Source organism: Nanorana parkeri, unplaced genomic scaffold (genome assembly GCF_000935625.1).
Source record: "Nanorana parkeri isolate BGI_ZX_2015 unplaced genomic scaffold, ASM93562v1 scaffold54, whole genome shotgun sequence".
NCBI classification, from domain to species: domain Eukaryota; kingdom Metazoa; phylum Chordata; class Amphibia; order Anura; family Dicroglossidae; genus Nanorana; species Nanorana parkeri.
This window is the reverse complement of record NW_017306322.1, coordinates 1,953,537-1,971,934: the sequence shown is the minus strand read 5'-3', so window position 1 is coordinate 1,971,934 and position 18,398 is coordinate 1,953,537. Positions and strand designations below refer to the sequence as shown.

At 41.1% G+C, this 18,398-nt stretch overlaps 1 protein-coding gene across 1 annotated transcript in view; it reads right to left on the bottom strand.

Moving 5' to 3' along the window:
• The window catches only part of KIT (KIT proto-oncogene receptor tyrosine kinase), a 45,751-nt gene extending 27,612 nt beyond the window's left edge, over nt 1-18,139 (bottom strand). The window contains exons 1-4 of the mRNA XM_018575607.1: nt 18,112-18,139; nt 7,561-7,830; nt 4,676-4,957; nt 1,676-1,809 (exon numbers count right to left, since the gene is read on the bottom strand). Coding sequence (XP_018431109.1) covers nt 1,676-1,809; nt 4,676-4,957; nt 7,561-7,830; nt 18,112-18,139 — 714 coding nt within the window. The remainder of the gene's footprint in view (nt 1-1,675; nt 1,810-4,675; nt 4,958-7,560; nt 7,831-18,111) is intronic.
• Nucleotides 18,140-18,398: the final 259 nt, after the last annotated feature.

The window sequence follows — 18,398 nt, the reverse complement described above, 5'->3', positions numbered from 1 at the left end:
CACCTATTTTTTGTATTTTTTCTTCTGTATAGCAAGGATCAACCTCTCCGTTAACTTTAAATAGCAATTTCAGCATACTAGAGAAGCACAATATTAAGGCGGCTTACCAGCTATATTGGTTTCTGGATTCAAGTGGAGGTAAACAGCTGACCAAACGCAAACAAATATTTTGAGCCCCCCGGAGCTTTAAAGGGTTATTCCACTTTCCCAGGCGAATTTGGGAAAATGGAATGACCTCCTCCAAGTTGGCCCCCTACCCCCTTGCTGTACTTAACTTTGGCCGAATGCTTCTTCCCCATCTCCAGTGTATTACACGTACTCTGTACACAGCAGCGCACTCATTGGTCAGCGCAGTCATCTGAGCAAGAAGTGCTTCTCATTGGGCAGTGCTGTAAGGTGACCACGCTGCGCAATAAGTGCTCACCATTTGCAAACAAAATTTAAAATACAGAGTGCAAGGTGCGCTACTGTGTACAGAGTACAGGTAGTACACCAGCACCGGCCGAGGGGAAAAAGCGTTTGACCAAAGGTAAGTACAGCAGGACAGGATTTTTCCAAATTCGCCTGGGAAAGTGGAATTATGGTTTAAGCCATAATCTACTAGCATGCACAACATATTAGCGCATTATGGCAAACTTATTTACCAAAGCAATCCCATCCAGTGCTGCGATGTCAGTGCTCCCCTCTGTTGCTCATTCCAGGTTTGAAGACTTTGGCTGCATTATTGGCAAGGTCTGAATGACGGAACTCCCGCGCATGTGCACAGTAGTAACTTTGTCCTGGCACAGAATCAAGCCAAGACCGTATACTGAGCTCAGTGTATCTTACAAAATAAGTGCTGACACATCTGAGACAAAAGAGACTTACACAATTTCTGTCATAAATAAGGCCTACCTGTCAGACCCTTTACTTTCAAAGGAGGTAACAGAAAACAAATGACACATTCCTGTCAGACTGATTCAGTAAGTCAACCAACAGTAAGAGATATATACATGCTTGGGATAAACATCGGACTATCCTCAGACAAAAATCCTAAAAAAAAAAAAATAACAACCCTCACACCCACATTAAAAAAAACAAAAACGTGCAGACTAAATGGACCACTGGGTCTTTTTTTTGCAATCCCCCTGTTTTCATAGCAATTCAGTTTGTATACAAAAAACACATCCAGGTCCTGCTTCCTGCTCAATGTATATTACCCAATTGCATATTACTGTCTAACAATTGTGTGCAATCTTGCATTTCTTTAAAAAAATTCCTTTTTTCCCAAGCTTAGCTGACAATATGCAGACCTGACAAAAGTACGTGTTGTTTTCACATGTTAATACACTACGGGGCGCCCGGCTCTAAATCTACAGACTTGTGTTTATAGTGCACTGAGAATTTGAGACACCCACCAGCTGTTACCACACTGCAGTCCTTCCCTCCATTACAGGAGCCTTTCAAATCACAAAAGCTTTTATGTGGCCAAAACAGCAAATTAATACGTAAGCGGCACAACCACGTTTTAATAATTTAGCGCTATTTGCAGGCCATTATTCAAAGAAGTGTTTTCATTTGAGACAGACTATGAGATGTTGTCGAAAATACAACATGAATGATATGTTGTGGGAAAATGTCACATTGGACGTGATCCGAGAAAGTGTAGGTATATAAAATGCATGCTATGGCTTACCATGGACGGGGCATTGATCCAACGGACCTCTATGGTATTAACATCCCTTGCCACGCAGGTAACCTGAAACGGCTCCCCGGTCTTGACAAGTAGCTTGGATTTTGTTAAAGTAATTGAGGGTACTTGTTTTTGAACTGGAAAAAGAAAAAAACATTAGCCATTACCAGCATTATCAGGGTAGAACATTCCATCAGAGAGAAGCAATTTGACTGGAAATTGATATTTGTTACAGATAACAGAGAAAAGCTTATTTTTTTTAGTTCAAAATAAGATATTTTTGTAGCAACCACAAGTTTATTTTTTATTGTAATCTGTGCCATATTGTCTGCAAAATAAAGCAAAGGTTAATGGAAACCTGCAGTTAGAAATACAGGGACTGCCACTACTGATATCCTAAAGCTGGCCATACACTGCAGGCTGGAGGAAAGAAATCTTACAGATTCCTCCATCCATGCTAAACAGCTTGGATAGACAAAGCGGTTGTCAGAATACTCCAACATTGACTGAGCTGATTGGCTGCAGCCATTGATCAGTAGGCAAGTTTATGCCTGGCTGCTTCAACAAAAGTCGACTGAATGATCTACTTTCTGAGCACCTTCACAGTGACCTGTCCTTATAGAAAGACTAAGGACAAGACTGTGTGTAATGCATTTCTCTCATTAACATACAATGCAGAAGCCAGGGTTGTAATCCTTTAACCCTTTGTTAGAACACTGTTCAAATCTACTATACAAAATTATAATGAATTTAGCCAGCACAGTACAGATAGTCAACACAAACCCCACACAGTTTATATTTAGCTTATGCTATGTGAATGGGAACATGTAACAAATATAAAATAGGTGTTATCCCAATGTGGCTGCAAAAGTGCAAATACACAAGTCTAGTTGCCTGGCTGTCTCTTGGAGTCACTGACCTGACACAAATATGCAGATTAGAAAGTCAAAACTCTTGATTGCTGTAATTGCTCCAGGTCATTAAAAGTACTGAAGGCATTGAAACAGCATGACAGCCAAAGAACTAGTATTTTCAGAAGACGAGATCAACAATGACGGCTTAAATATGTACTTCAGATCGGTCATTCCCTCGGCTGCCCTCGGCAGCTTTGTGAATAGACCCCTATGGGTTTCCTTTAAGAGTGTAGGTTAGGAGCCACTAAGGGATGTTCTGTTGGAATATCCCTTCCCATGCAGATAGTATAATAAGCATCCTATCAACACTTTAAAACAGGACCAAGGTTTGTAAACCCTTTGGAATAATTCCAAGCATGTTTTGGACCTTCGGACAGATAAATAGGAACAAATTTATTGATGCAGGGGACTTTATTATTTTCTTAAAAATAGCCCCATTTGAGGCTAAGATCTTAAATCCCTGACTTTTTAGACAGCAATGACTGGAAAGCACAGATTTCACACAGACATTGGGACTTATTTACTAAAGGAATATAGACGGTTCACTTAGCAAAGTGAATTCTCACTTTGAATATCCAATCGTGTACATGGTAAACATTCACTTTGCAAAGCGACCATACACTTTATACAGTGAACAGTCACTCATAATGGCGTAAATCAACCCCATTATGTTTTCACGGCTATGGCTAAGGACAAGACTGAAACATGCATGCCATTCGGTTTCTGCTATCATTAACGTTGGTGTTTAGAGGATCTTGGTGGGTGTGCTGTCAATTTGCTATAATGAAGAAGTATCTGGGTCACACAAGCTGTACACCTCCCATTCCATGATCTTTGGTTCTAGGATTCGTGGCAAATGCCATAGCTGTCAGCCTGGATTTCTCCAGGCTGCAACTATGAACCACGTTTAAATAGCCTAACCTGGCTGGATCTATGTTCACATTGTATTTAAATCAGAGAATAAACAATTGCCCAATTTCTACATTTACTATTTGTATTTTATCTTATTCCATAACACAAGGAAATTGCTTTAAAACACAGGCAAAAGGAGACATGTTTTGTTCACATGATTGCCTGGAAAGATAACTTGGTCTCCATATGCCTATTACTAGAGAGAAGAGACTGCTCTATACTCCTGGGAAGAATTTAGGATCATTAGTAGCTGGGGTCACGTGTTAATGGGTAAGACAGTGCTACAGCTCGAGTACAGCATCATGACTTCATTTAGTCAACTGTAAGAAAAGTCATTTTTGCTGGCGGCTTGGGATTAGAGACACTTATTACATTTCCAAGCATATTACCTACCACGTTCATTGATATCTACTAAATAACAAAAATTGAACAGAAAAGGAACACAATGAAGAGGGACATATAGACCTTTAACGAACCATAAATAAATATGATTTAACATTTACATTTCAATCCACCCTGAAATGTGACTTTGATTTTAAAAAGTTACATTTTTGCTCTAGCTATCTTTTTGGAATAGCTGCACCTTCTCAAGATAAGGATAACCTAATAGGCTGCTATAGGCAACAATGACACCACAAAGTACATTAGCATGAGGTTTCAGAGCTCCATGGTACAAATACAGCAATTAGCTTTATCAGAAGACTGGAGGTGCTGTATTCCTCCAGTAAGCCAGGTGCCTGAGCAATGGAATGGTATGATAGAAATATCTCTTGCTCTTCCTATTCTTAACATAGTTCCCTTATTATCTCTTCCTGTTTACTGGAGCACAAGCCTGGTGGCTGAAAGCAACCTGTCAACATAGCCCTTTAATTTTCTTGCCTTTACTAAAATCTAAAAAGGGTAAAGCTGTGTGCCTCCTATAGGAAACAGAGAGGACTCTTTATTTAGACATTTCAATCTTGATTTGATATTGGGCTTATTCAACAGGGCAGTCCAAACTCCAAAGCTGATCTACCAATGTGGTCCTTGAAAACTGCATGTTTCATCCTTGATGTATCAGGGGATATCTTTAATTCTCAAAAGGTGGACATTTTGTTTAGCATATGAAAGGTATAAAAACAATCATCTAATCTTCATATGTGTGGGCAGATATGACAAACTCATCTGTTCTACTCACCCGGTATGACCATCAGTTTCACGTTGCTGGTATTCTTCAATATGCCATTATGTTTTACCGTGCAGACATAGCAACCATTAAAATCAATCTGCACATTTTTTATGGTGATGCCATTCCCATCACCCTTCTCATAGACAAAGCCTTTAGGTAGGCTAGAATGATCGCACTTTCTAATAGCATATTCAGTGACATTCGAATCAGCCAGAGGACAGAAACCAGAGGCATCCTGGCCCTCTATTACATCAAAGAATTTTGGAATTTCGTAGAATGGATTGTCAAGAACTAAAAAACAAACACATTATATTTTTTATAGCACAACCGGTATAGCAAGATATCTAGCCAAAATGTCTTCATCAAATGGAACTATAGGCACATTTATAAGAACTTAAAAACTGTATTTTGATGATAAACAAATGCACACATATAGTCCTTATGCAAAATGGAGGAGTTATTTCAGTAACCGTAAAACAATTAGGCCTCATTCACACGGGCAGTGACATACATGCATAAAATGATTTTAAATGATACAATTCACACCATGTGTTTTCCTGCATTTAATGCATTCAATTAGCTGCGTTTAGAGAAAAAGGAATTCTGTTTGTCCGGGTACAGATTAGGTACTCTGAACACGTCTAATGCATGTGAACACAAGTACATTTAAATGCAGAAAAATGTGATTTGGGAAGAATTCATTTTGTTTATACTTCCCATATTTTCGTATGCATTTAAATAAGCCAGGCTAGTTTGACAGTAGCCTGAGCCTAGTCCAGGTGAGTCTATACTATGATATCCTTAATAATTTTGTCACCTGTTCATAAAATGGTTATAACATATATGTAACATACCATACATGACTCCATCCATTTAGGCAGAACAAGGATATCTGATGGCACACCAGCATCTAAAATATCTTGAAATTTAACAAGGATACAAAATGACTGTGTGTGGCCATATGTATAGGCAAGTCTGCTTAAAGAATATCTTAACACAGGAAGAAACATGTCATATATTGCAGCTTACTGGTTCTTAGATGTGGTGGCTGTGTCAGTTTTCATTTTTCAAGAACATTTTTAGCACACACCATGTTATCTTCCTTCTATAAACTAATAACCCCTTCCCTCCCTATGCTCTGTGTAATGGAGATTAAGAGAGGAAGACATGTTTGAAGTGCATCCTGGATGACAACCATGGCTTTCTACTAGGGATGTCACGATACTGGTACTAGCATCGGTCTCGGGACCGATACAGGGCATTTTGCCCCGATACATAGCGCCGAAGCTTGCGCTATTTTTTATTTTTTTCCCCCCTTACCTTCAGGCTGCTGTTCGGGAGAGCAGCGGCGAGTCAGCGCTGGCCTGGTGGGAGGAGCTCCAAATGGAGTCCTAATTTAGCTGGCAGGCGACCGGGCAGTCGCAGGCCAGCTAAATTAGGACCCCACCTGGAGCTCCTCCCACCGGACCAGTGCTGACTCGCCGCTGCTCTCCCGCACAGCGCCGACTATGACCTCACCAGTGAGGCACATCGTGAGGCACCAGCCATCATCGAACAGTGAGTGAGGGCAAGGGGGGTCCCTATTAAGAAGCTATTAATATTAGCAGAGGATAATTGTAAATCTATTGTCTGCAGTGTGTGCTCTTTATGTACTACATATAGAGTACACTGCAGTTATAGATTTACAATTATCCCCTGCTAATATGAATGGATTATATGATCCATAATACATACCATGTAGTTGTATTATGGTTCATTTAACCTATTCATGTTAGCAGGGGAGAATTGTAACTCTATTACTGCAGTGTATTCTATATGTAATACATACAGTATATACAGTGCAAATTCCCAATACGCTGCAGCAATAGATTTACAATTATCCCCTGCTAATATTAATAGGTTAAATGAATCGTAGTACAAGTACATGTACATTTAACCCATCCATCTTAGCCGAGGATAATTGTAAAACTATTGCAGCAGTGTACTCTATATGTAGTACATAGTAGATGTATGTTACACACGTCCAGTACACTGCAGCAATAGATTTACAATTATCCCCTGCTAATATGAATAGGTTAAAAGATCCATAGTACATAATATGTAGTTGTACTAAGGATCATTTAACCTATTCATGTTAGCAGGGCAGAATTGTGAGCAACTCCAACAACCTGAGCACCGAGACGCGATGCAGCGATCCTGCCCAGCGCCGACTACGAGAGGCACCGCGTGAGGCAACAGGGATCGGAGTGAAACTGTGAGTGAGGGAAGCTGGGACAGGGCTGGCTGTAAATCTATTGCTATAGTGTACTGGACGTGTGTAATGTATATGTAGTACATATATACAGCACACACCTCCACTACACTCCAGCAATAGATTTGCAATTCTCTCCTGCTAACATGAATAGGTTAAATCATGATCCATAGTACATACCATGTAGTTGTACTATGGATCATTTAAAGTCACCTAACCCTTTAAAAAAAAAAAAAGTATTGATAATTGGTATCGGCAAGTACATGAGGGGAAGTACTTGTACTAGTACTTGGTCCTGAAAAAGTGGTATCGGGACATCCCTCCTTTCTACAGTCGAGTGAGAGCTTAGCAGTACATTGTCATAGCAAGCCTGCAGTCAGCAGCCATGACAAATGAGGAGAATACGTCCAAAAAAAACAATACATTACTATATATATAAACCTCAGTGTAACCAGTATCACAACATACTGCAAAGAGTTGCCACAGCCACTGCATCTACTTAAAAAAATATCTTCTTAAGCAAATTAAAATGCTAAGACATGACATTCTGATTGGTTACTGTTATTCTTTTCTGTTGCTACCCAATTAGTCTATAATAAAACACAAAAAAGCCACATAATCAATGCAATGAAAAGAAGCTTACCGTTAACAAACAGGTAAAAAGAATAGTAGATGATGCCTGTCTCTTTATTAATACATGTATACTTTCCAACATTTTTCCGGTCCACATTATTGAGGGTAAGAACCAACTGATCGCCATTTAAACGAAGCTGAATACGGCCCACCGTTCTCGGCTTCTTACTTCCTGGTTTTTGATAACTCCACTCCAGCGGTGAAGGCCCACTGCATGGTTTCTCAAAATTATCTCCAGCTCTCACAGTTTCTTCGCCATAAATATTTGGAAAAGAATCCACTACAAAAGCAAAAGAGAAAATCAGTACCTTTCCTTTAAGACAGATATTTAGATACTGGCATATCTTATAACAATCTGTTTATATAACATCTTAAAACCACTTGTGATTTTCACAATGCACAGCCAAGGCACCAAAGAGAATTGCTAAAAGGTCACTTACAAGGCACTATTCATCAAGTTCTGAACAAACATTTTTGTAAGCATTAAATTAGATTATTTTAAACAGTTTTTTCTTCACAGCTATGGCTCAGACAAGTTTGAATTCTTGTAAAAGTTTTTAGGCCATATGACATTTTAGGTTAAAACAGTTCAGATTCTATAGCTGGTCCAACTTCGACAATTCCCCGAAGGAGAACAGTGGCTAGAGCAGACTTGACGGTAATCCCTAGGATCCGAATACAATTCAGCACCTTTGTGATGAGGTCAAGGAGAAGGAAATGTAATTCCCTTTTTTAAGGAGGAAAAGAGAAAATGTTTGCAGCTGATCAGCCATTGTTCATGACTCAAGAGCAAAGAGCAGTAGGAACATCTGCTTACAAAGTTGCAATCTGGTTTGTCAACATAAGCATTTAAAGTAGAGCTCCAGACAAAATGTATGTTATAGTTTTGCAGGGAGTAAGGAAGAGTTGGATCCACTGCCAGGTTTTAATTGCTGTCTGTGTGAGAGATCCACTCTCATTATTTGTCTTGTTGACTTTTGTCATTTGGACAGGGTAAAATTGTCACCAACAGTAGAAGTGGTGCTATATTCAATTGGGATACCTGGTCCAGTGGCTAATATCAAAGTTGGTATTTTCCCTCACTTTGGGGAGATTTCCACTTACTTCCTGTCATTTCACTGGAATATGAAGTCAAGGGACTTCTCCCCAACAAGGGTACACAACCAGCGATAAAAAAAAGATCTTTTACTAAGCTAGTTTATCCAGAATATGCATTCAGGGTCAGACATCAATCCCCAATTTCACTTCCAGTCTAAATGGAGTGAAGAAGAAATGGGAGAAGCATTCTTCATGTCTTGTTACTGGTCAGGCAGGAAGTGAAGAGGTTCCTGCTGCCTAACTGCACTTAGATATTACAAATCAGGAGAATGGCAAGGGGCATCATGAAGAATGCCTTCCTTTTCTTACTCGACCTAGAAGTAAGCAGTGGCTCAGTTATGCGACAATACAAGGTGGCTATTTCAGTTGTCTACTGTTGCTGAAGAACTCACTAAAGTACTAATGATGTCAGATAGATGCCATGAGTGTCTCACTCTACCATAGATGTGCCAATGAGCCCACAGTTGCACTATATAAAGACTAAAGGGATGAGGCAATCAGATCCTCACTGGGTTCTAGCTGTCAATGCCAGTTGGTGGTTCACATTCTGGAACCCAGAGGACCTGGCCACCACGAACCATGTGTTGTTTGTAAATATCCTGCAGGACCAAGTCCACTAGACAGTTACCTACAGCAAGTAGTCAAGGTAATATTTACCAGTGTAAAAAAATATTATTGGTACATACAAATATGCACTTAATAGAAAAACAACTGAAAACAAAATATTGAAAACCAGAGCATCTAGAATACATCACAACTGACCATATATCTTAAGAATTGTGGAAAGTTTTCTTTGGTATGCACAATGTTTCTAACTGACTCTTTCATACTTTTTGCTTATCCAAGTAAAAGAAAAAATACACATGGCAGTTGGCTACAGCTAACAATAATGAGAACGCTTACTGAACCTTAAATCACAATATATGTACATTTATGTGTAATAGTTATGTAGACTGCCCGGGTAGCCTGAATAAGAATGCAAAATGTGTCTACAAGTTGTAGAGTTTCAGTAACTAGTTTGTGATAAACAGCTTCCTAATACTGAACTAGAAACTGCAGTGTGCGAAAACACCTAAAACTATGTTTTATTTCTATTACAATGGAAGTCTCATACACCTCAATAGAGACTCTACCTAGGCAGTTTTGGTTATCAGCAATTAAAATTACTTTCTAAACATTGTGTTGTAGTTTGGTTTCAAACCTCTCATCTTGCACCGAACATGCCAACAAGATCCTCTCAAAGTCAGATTTTTCCTTTCTTCTGGATGGTACATGCCAACCGCTACCACTTACAACTTGTATACGAGTCACCTCAAAACAGACAAAGCTTAGTTTTTCCACTTGAAACCCTCAAACTTCAAATATTATTTCCTACCCTCATAGACAAAACATTACTATACACAATTAATTACAATCCCGCTGACATCTGATATAAAAATCAATGGCTCCATGTAAGGTTTACATTGAGCTATTTTTCCTAGATTATTCACTTCTCCTGTCTTCTCCAGACTCTTCACCCTTTTGTGAATAGCCCTGAAAATGTTTAGTGTGTGCACACGATCTGTATGATTGGTTGGGAGGCTCCTAAATTTTTTTTAAGACTTTGCGCCTTGCGATAAAAACTTAAATACCTTGAAATTTAATGGATGAACATATTAATGTAAAATTCAAGGCCCAGTCTATTAGCAAAGAACATATGCAAACAAACAGAAAAATGGCTAATGAAAGTAACAGCTATAACCACTTGAGTCCATGGTTTGGAAATATTTATGTATACATCCCCACTATTGCATTATAGCATTCACACAAAACTAACATAAAACATGGCTGAACTAGCTAATTTACAAATGCCAGAAAAAGCCGACCATTTATCAAAACATCTCGCTATAATGCACTAATGCATAACTAGTATTGTATCAATTTACATCACAGGACAGTATTTGTGCCACACCTAGGCGGCATCGTTTTTGCGCGTTTTACACATTTTCACGCGCATTTGTATGCGGGTTTTGACTGGCAGCTTAAAAACCATTGCAGGCAATGGACAAAGGCGCAAAAATGAGCACGAAACATGTGCAACATGCCTGCATTTTCCAGTGCTTCCATTAGAGTCTATGGGGCAAAAGAGCGCTATTAACTGCCCAAAGAAGCTCATGTATCTTTTCGGGCGTTTTCCTGCTGGCGTTTTGCTGCTCTGGTGTGAACAGGGGCCATTAAAAATCATGGGATTTCTTTTGTTGGACGTTTAAAAGCGCTTTTCCAATTGCTCAAAATGGCCTAGGTGCGAACCAGGCATTCACTGCACTTTGTATTGTTACTGGAAAACTAATTTTAATTCTGAAAACGAAATACAAGAAAATAGCATGTATTCGCAGAAAGGATCCCATTGTCTGGGGTTGTAAACCTAATCTGCAATTCAACTTACTTCCTCATATAATCATCATGAAATATGATGCACAACCTTTAATGATATGAAATAAAGAAGTGGCCTAGCCCCACGCTAACATACTGAATTCAGTAGCAATAAACATATACTTTTTAAGTACCCTAAACAGTCATTCTCTCTCGATGAAATGCAAGTCTCGGAATCCTAGAAGTAAATTTCTCTCACAATAAAACACTAACCTTTTTCTCGATTGCAAAAACTGCCAGTGATTTATGAATAACTAAACATAATAAAATACAATACAGTGATTATTTTTATCCTTATATTGCTATAATTAAAATGTAAACAAAATGTTTATAACGCTAACTATGTATAGACTCCTGACTCAATTTTCAGCCATACAGGCTACAAAGGAACCAGCCACTAACAATATATATCCAACAACTATAGCAAAACCTCAGTGATGGGCCTGGATGATGAGGGTCTATGTAACAAGAGTGAGAGGCATAACTTGAAACCTTGAGGCATTTTAAATGTCACTCCAATATTTCAAGATGGAATCCAGCACCCCTTCACTTGCATAAAAGTCTCATGGTGCCAGTGGTGTATCCAGGGCATGACACATGTCATGGGCGCATTGTCGCTCTGTGAGTCAGTAAAGGTTCACCGACCCACGGAGACAGTTGACTTTTTCTCTCCCCACCCCTCTACCATACACATTTCCCTGCCTAGCTCTTAGCAACCAGATACATACTGGTCCACGTCCCACCCAGGAGCTGGGTGGGACGCTAGCCAGAGCGTCCCGGGTTGCTTAAAGCCAAGTTTATGTGGGCAGAATGCTCTGGCCAGAGTCCCACCCAGCTCTTATAGCTCTTAGCAACCAGATACATACTGGTCCACGTCCCACCCAGGAGTTGGGCAGAATACCTGCCAGAGCATCCCAGGTTGCTAAGAGCCAGGTGGGGAGATATGTAAGGGCCATAAACATCTCCCCACCCAGCTCTTAGCAACCTGGGATGCTCTGGCTATCGTCCACCCCAGCTCCTGGCAACCAGTGATGTCACTGGTGCCAGGAGCTAGGTGGGATGCAGGGGCACAATTTTTGTAGATACACCTATGCATGGAGCATTGGTGCTTTAGTTCCTCATTAATAGAGAACAATAGTGAAATCTCGACATCTCTGTACCCATGTGTGTGTGCATGTAAATGTTAATGGGACCGCCTTGAACTGAGATATACATTTAATTTACCACAACTACCCTCTGGATTCCATGCTGCCAATATGTCTATGGTAGTCAAGCTGAAGTAGTTGAGTTTTACCACCGGTGACATGACAAAGGTAGGTAAAGGTGCTCATGAAAGTCTCTATACCAGAGGTGAACAAACTAATATGGAATTCAGGAGCCAGTCTGTCCAATCCAGGAGCCTCTGGCAACAACTAGAGAAAAACCTCAAAAGTTAGGCGCCAGTTTAAATTTTTCAGGAGCATAGGTGACCTGGAATTTGTCCAGCCCTGGGCTAAAGGGTACATCAACTTCTTAAGGAAAGGGAAACACTTCATCAGACGGGGATGTGACAACTAACATTGACACCAAACAGGAGTTATACATTAGGTAATTTTTTTTTTTAGGAGCCAGCTCCATTGGCAACTAGAGAAAAGTTAGGCGCCAGCTGTAATTGGCGACCTGGATCCTGGTATTTGTCCAGCCCTGCACTAAGCCTCATGGCCATAAAATGCTTGTCCTACACTACCACCAATCAGATTTTTCCTTCCAGTTTGATTAGGTGGTAGTAAATGTAGAAACTAATTGTAATAGGGACAAGAAAAGTACGGTGGATTAAACTTTTGATCAGCCAACACCGCTTCTCTCTATGAAGACACAAAAAAGGTACTCAGCTAATAACGTTTGCTTACAAGTTTGTTTATTCATATGTCTAAAGATATTTTCTACACTGTGGCCACCAATTACTAGAGCTGTAGCTAGCTCTTTTTGCGCCCGAAGCAAGAACAGAAAATGGTGCCCCTCAACAGACGTGTGCGGTATGTAACGTCATGAGCCCCGCCTCCAGGATAGCTGAGCGCATGCGCAGAATGCACTGGAGGCCAAATCCAAAATAGCATAAACATGTGTTTCATTTGACGAAACTAAAGAAAACATTTTCAGTTTCCGTTCATTTCACCCGAAACAAGTTTTGACTCTTTGCACATGTCTAGTAATATGTGTGTGTGTGTGTGTGGTTGTTTGTTTTTTTATTTTATTTTTTTCACTGTTGGGGAGGCTTTGGGGAAAAATCAGGGGTCTAAATAAACCCCTGACATTCCCCTTTTGAAATAGAAAAGGAGGTTGAGGACACAGAGTCCTCTGCCCATACAGGTGAGGGAAAGAAGCGGTGTTAGGGTTTGGGCCCGAGTTGACGAGGAGGACCTCCCTTGCAACCCCGTCTGTGACCACTGGGGTTGTAGTCAGTGTGCGCAGGCAGGGGGTGCACGGGTGCCGGGTGCTGCTCCAGGGTCGCTATGAGGAGCGGAGACCTGGCAGAGTAGTTGGCCGTACATGAGGATGTAAACATCCAATTGGGTAGTCAGGACGCAGACCGGATCAATAACAGGCAGGCGAAGGCAGTACCAAGGGATAATCCAAAGAAGCGTCAGGAAGCAAGCCGGGTCGGTAACAGGGGGGCAAGGCAGTACAAGGGTTAATCCAAAGAAGCGTCAGGAAGCAAGCCGGGTCGGTAACAGGCGGGCAAGGCAGTACAAGGGTTAATCCAAAGAAGTGTCAGGGAGGAAAGCCAGATCACAGGGTTCAGGAGCAAGGTACAGACATCCACACAGGCTGAAGACCACTCAGCACTGAATGAGTGTCCTGAGGTGCCTTATATAGCCCGGGGAAGCGTTACGGTGCATGCGCCGGCGTGATGACGTCACGTTACGTATCCGCGCGATGACGTCACGCCGCGTGACCCCGCCGGGTCTTCTGGCGTCTGCGTGGCCTGCATGTGCCGGCGGACGTCCCCTCCGTGTGCGTCCCCGCACTGGAGCCTGGATCGTGACTTGGTGTGTCCCACGGACCGGGACCCGACATGGTCTACGGACCGGGACCCGACAAGCGGGGATCCGAGGAGAAGCTGGAGCCTATGACGCTCCTCTTTTCCCTGCCGAGCTGCGTCTGTGTTGGCCGCCTGGCACTCCTGATGCCAATGGGGCCCTGTGCTCGTCCACTGCAACAGGTGCGAGGAGGCACAGCCAGGCCGGCCCTGGCTGCGCCCTCTCTCAGCTGCGCCAGAGGCGAGTGCCTCACTCGCCCCATGGTAGCTACAGCCCTGCCAATTACATTCAAGCGGACAAAGCAGAAAGTTCTTATCAAGCATATGTTGATACATAAGACAATCATTGTTTCAGGTCACTAACTCAATACAGGCACAGCGAACACTTTTTTACACAGCTGACTGCATGTCCTTTTTGACAATTCTAAAGCCCAAATGAACGTACTGTTTAAATCACCTCAATACATTCCATGTGTATAAAAACCAAAGGTGTACAAAGTCTTACAGTTTGCTTTCATTAGCAACCAGCAACAGCCTGTGTAGAAAAATCTACTCTGTGCTCTCTGTGTGAAAGAAGTGGTCCCGCAGAGATTTAACATGCCCCCTGCTGAGTCAAACCTAGAGCTTTCCATTCAGCCAGGATCATGGACTGATTGTGGAGCTCAAACTTTGACTCAGCAGGTTGTACCTCTGCAGAAAGACCATTGCTTCCATGAAGAAAGCAAGGGTCCTTCTGTGCAGCATGCTGGCGGGGACAGGCTTTTGCACTCATGCTGCAGCTGCTTTGTAAAGATAATGAATTTTAAGGTTCTAAACTCTGTTAGTTTTGATGCGCGTGGAATATATTTAGCTGATTTATTTCGACAGTTCAATTGGGCTTTAATTAATAAAAAAGCTTTTGCTTGTTTGCATTCAGCATGCACAGTAAATACAGAATCTGATCCAGAGTATTTTAATGTATACATTCAAATGCCATTACAATCCAAAGCAAGATTTCATCCCTATCAGCACAGAACGTCAGGAAACAAACTTTATTGTTTGCATACAAAGACCAATGCACAATGTAAAAACATTTCTACCTGTCACTTGCTCAGTTGTTAAATGCAGATTCTTGTTCAGGATTTTCAGTGTTCACAATGGACTTAAAAACCTGGAAAGACCTGAAAAGTGTAATACGTTGGTCTGGCACTTGGCCCGCTCGTCAAACATTCAAACAATGGAACACGGATGGGGGGAAAGCCAGCAAGCGAGAGGGATGTTGCTAAAATTACAACAGGAAATGTATTTGCCTTTTAAATTAATATATTTTCAGTTCCGGGACATTTTAATAGTACCAGGCGTCTGAGGCACCCAATTATAATTAGAAGCAAACAAATGAAATTGCAAGTTAAAAAAAAATGAACATTGTACATCTAACTTCCATTGTGCAATTACGATTCATGAATGTGAAAGACACAAATGATATATTTTAAAAAACAGTGCGGGGAATTTATCAAAACTGGAGCCGGCAGAATCTGGAGCAGTTGCCCATGGCAACCAATCAGTATCTCTATTCAGTTGGCTCAGGTAAGATTTGAAAATGGAAGATAGAAGAGTATAAGCTATAGAGCAAGAAACTATGCTATGCTATGCTAGGAACTATGAATAGTGAGCTATGCCACTGGAATTTACAAATTGCACAAACCTAACTTGTTCCCCTTCCATAGATACCTCACGTGAAATATATGAGATGAGAAGACACATGGGGACACATAGGAAAAAGACTGAACCATAGACTTTTTAGGGCCTGTGTCGACAGGGTTTTTTTCCACTTCAGACAGGTTTAGAATAGAGGTCTATGGCAGTGGTGGACAAATTAGTATGGAACCATTGTTCAGGAGCTAGTCTGTCAAATCCAGGAGTCAGCTCCATTGACAACTAGAGAAAACCTCAAAAGTTGGATGCCAGCTGTAATGTTTAAGGAGCATTGGCTACCCGACTCCTGGGATTTGTCCAGCCCTGGGCTATAGGAATGCAAAGCGTGTGTGAAGCAGGTCAGAAGGACGTCAACTGAAGCTCAAATGCACCTGTCAATTAATTCTAAATGGTTTCAGAAGCATCCTATCAACCCAATCAAAAGCCCAAAGACACAGGCTTTTAAAGCAACATGCTATAGGGTATAAAGTTCAGACACCCATGCTTGCCTACACATAAATGCAGCAGCTACCCTTGTCCCTGCTATGCCGAACAAATTGCAGTTCTGAACTTGCAAAGCTCTGGTACTTGCTGGAAGTGACAGACCACCCAACTAGACATTCCAATTGAATAGTCACATAGTGATAGTGGGCCATCAGGAATGAAGGGCAGGAGGGAGTGGTCAAGCTCTGACACTACACAGAAGTGTCAGAGCTTTGCCTATTCAGATCAGTCTGGCATTCTAACATAGCAGCAACATGGAGGGCTGCTACATGGGTGTACACTTCTGGATGACTTCAGTTTATACTTTTTAGCAGGATGACAATCTTCAGCACGGCTCCATTGACAAAAAACTTTTGACGAATGGAGCGGTGCCAGTAGGGCCACACATGGCTCAGACTTCAAATTATACTTGGCTAAAATTCGAGCAGTGAATTGCCAACTTTACATTAATTAGCAAATAATAACACCAAGGGTACCATAGTTGAATGAAACACCAAAGATACCATAGTTGAATTAAATGTACACACTAAACTCCCTTACACTTTGGCTTTTCCTATTGGTACTTGGAGTTGTGCAAAGTGGCCCTTTTATACACAAAGCTTGCTCCGCGGTAATTATCTTGATAGAAAACAACACTACAAGTATTAATTTCTAATGTCACAGCCTATAAATCATAATTTGGAAACACACAGACAAGAAAGAGAACATAAAAACGTAAATATATTTATGCAGTGTAAAATTGCAGATTATTGAAAATGTCACACTCTCGACAGGTGTTCTAAGCCAGCAATAAATGTGCAGTCCTACACGGAATAACCTCTTGGTATTCAATATTATGTAATTCTATCCCAAGTGGCTGAGCCCTTCAAATTCACATCTAAAATGAGTGTTCTCAGGCAGAATGTACTCCCCTCACATGTGCAAAAATACTTATTTGACTTTTTTTGTATTTCAAAGTGGGAGGTCATTGTAGCTCATGTTATCTTAAGTACAGTCTATTTATTTATATACACAAGAACTCAGAAGTGGTATTTTTAGGAAAAATAAAAAAATAACCAATTTGTGAAGATGACTGGTGCACATTGTCTGCATTGTAGATGCTGTGTGGTTTAAACTGTATTTCCGTTTACTCAGCATAAAGTTCTAGAATTTATGAGGATAGGTTCTAACGGTAACATTTCTAGTGTGTGAAAGAATTAAAACCTTTGTCCATAAACATACACAGGCAGCAATAAAAATGTAGAGGAGGCCCTAACCAGACCCCACTCTGCTCAACACTGAAAAAAAATAAATTGTCTCCATAAACTTAAGTGTTTTTGTATTACTGCCCGGTAACAAACAGATTCTAAATCCATCTGTGCTAGACTCTGCTGTTACTATTAGCAAGTGAGTCTATAAAAATGTCAGCCGCCGAAACATATCAGCCAAAAGTGGCACTTTTGGCAAAATGCCGAAAGTGCCATCTTTCGGCCAAAATAGCAGTGCATCCGTGATTTCTCTCGAGCAGTGCAGGAGGAGAGTGATGTAAGCGGCCAGCGTCTCTCCGGCCCGGGGCAGAGACAGCTGTCACAGGAGGTTGGGCCGGCGGTGCAGGGGAGGAGTTACCTCTCAGAGGAGACCAAGCACCGCACCACTCACTCAGCCTCCTGTGACAGCAAGGAGGTGCTGGAACACAGTAAAGTTGCCAGGAACCCACTAAACTACCAGGTGGACAGAAACAGGAATTATAGTGGGGAAATTCTCTGTTGGATTCAAGACATAACATAGGCCTGAAGTTGACTCAGCCCATGAGGCTCCATCTAAAATACAACTTATAGGTGGACTGACCCTTTATTAGGATGAAATTTCACTTACCGTCCTTCCTTTCAAATATAATGGACATGATCATACACATGCAACACTTTTACTGTCCATTTCATCATGTTGTAACCATTTATTATGAACCCCTATCTAAATAAGATATCCCCAATGCATTCAAAGCTAAGTTATAACGATGGTCTGCATGGTTCTGGAATGCATATCCATTTCACGGAGGTGTCATAAGATCATTTCTTTTATTGAGTATTACTCTCTGCCTTTTAAAACGCCTAAGAATATCAAGAATGATCCATCTCAAAGCAGATGAGGGGATATGAGAAAAA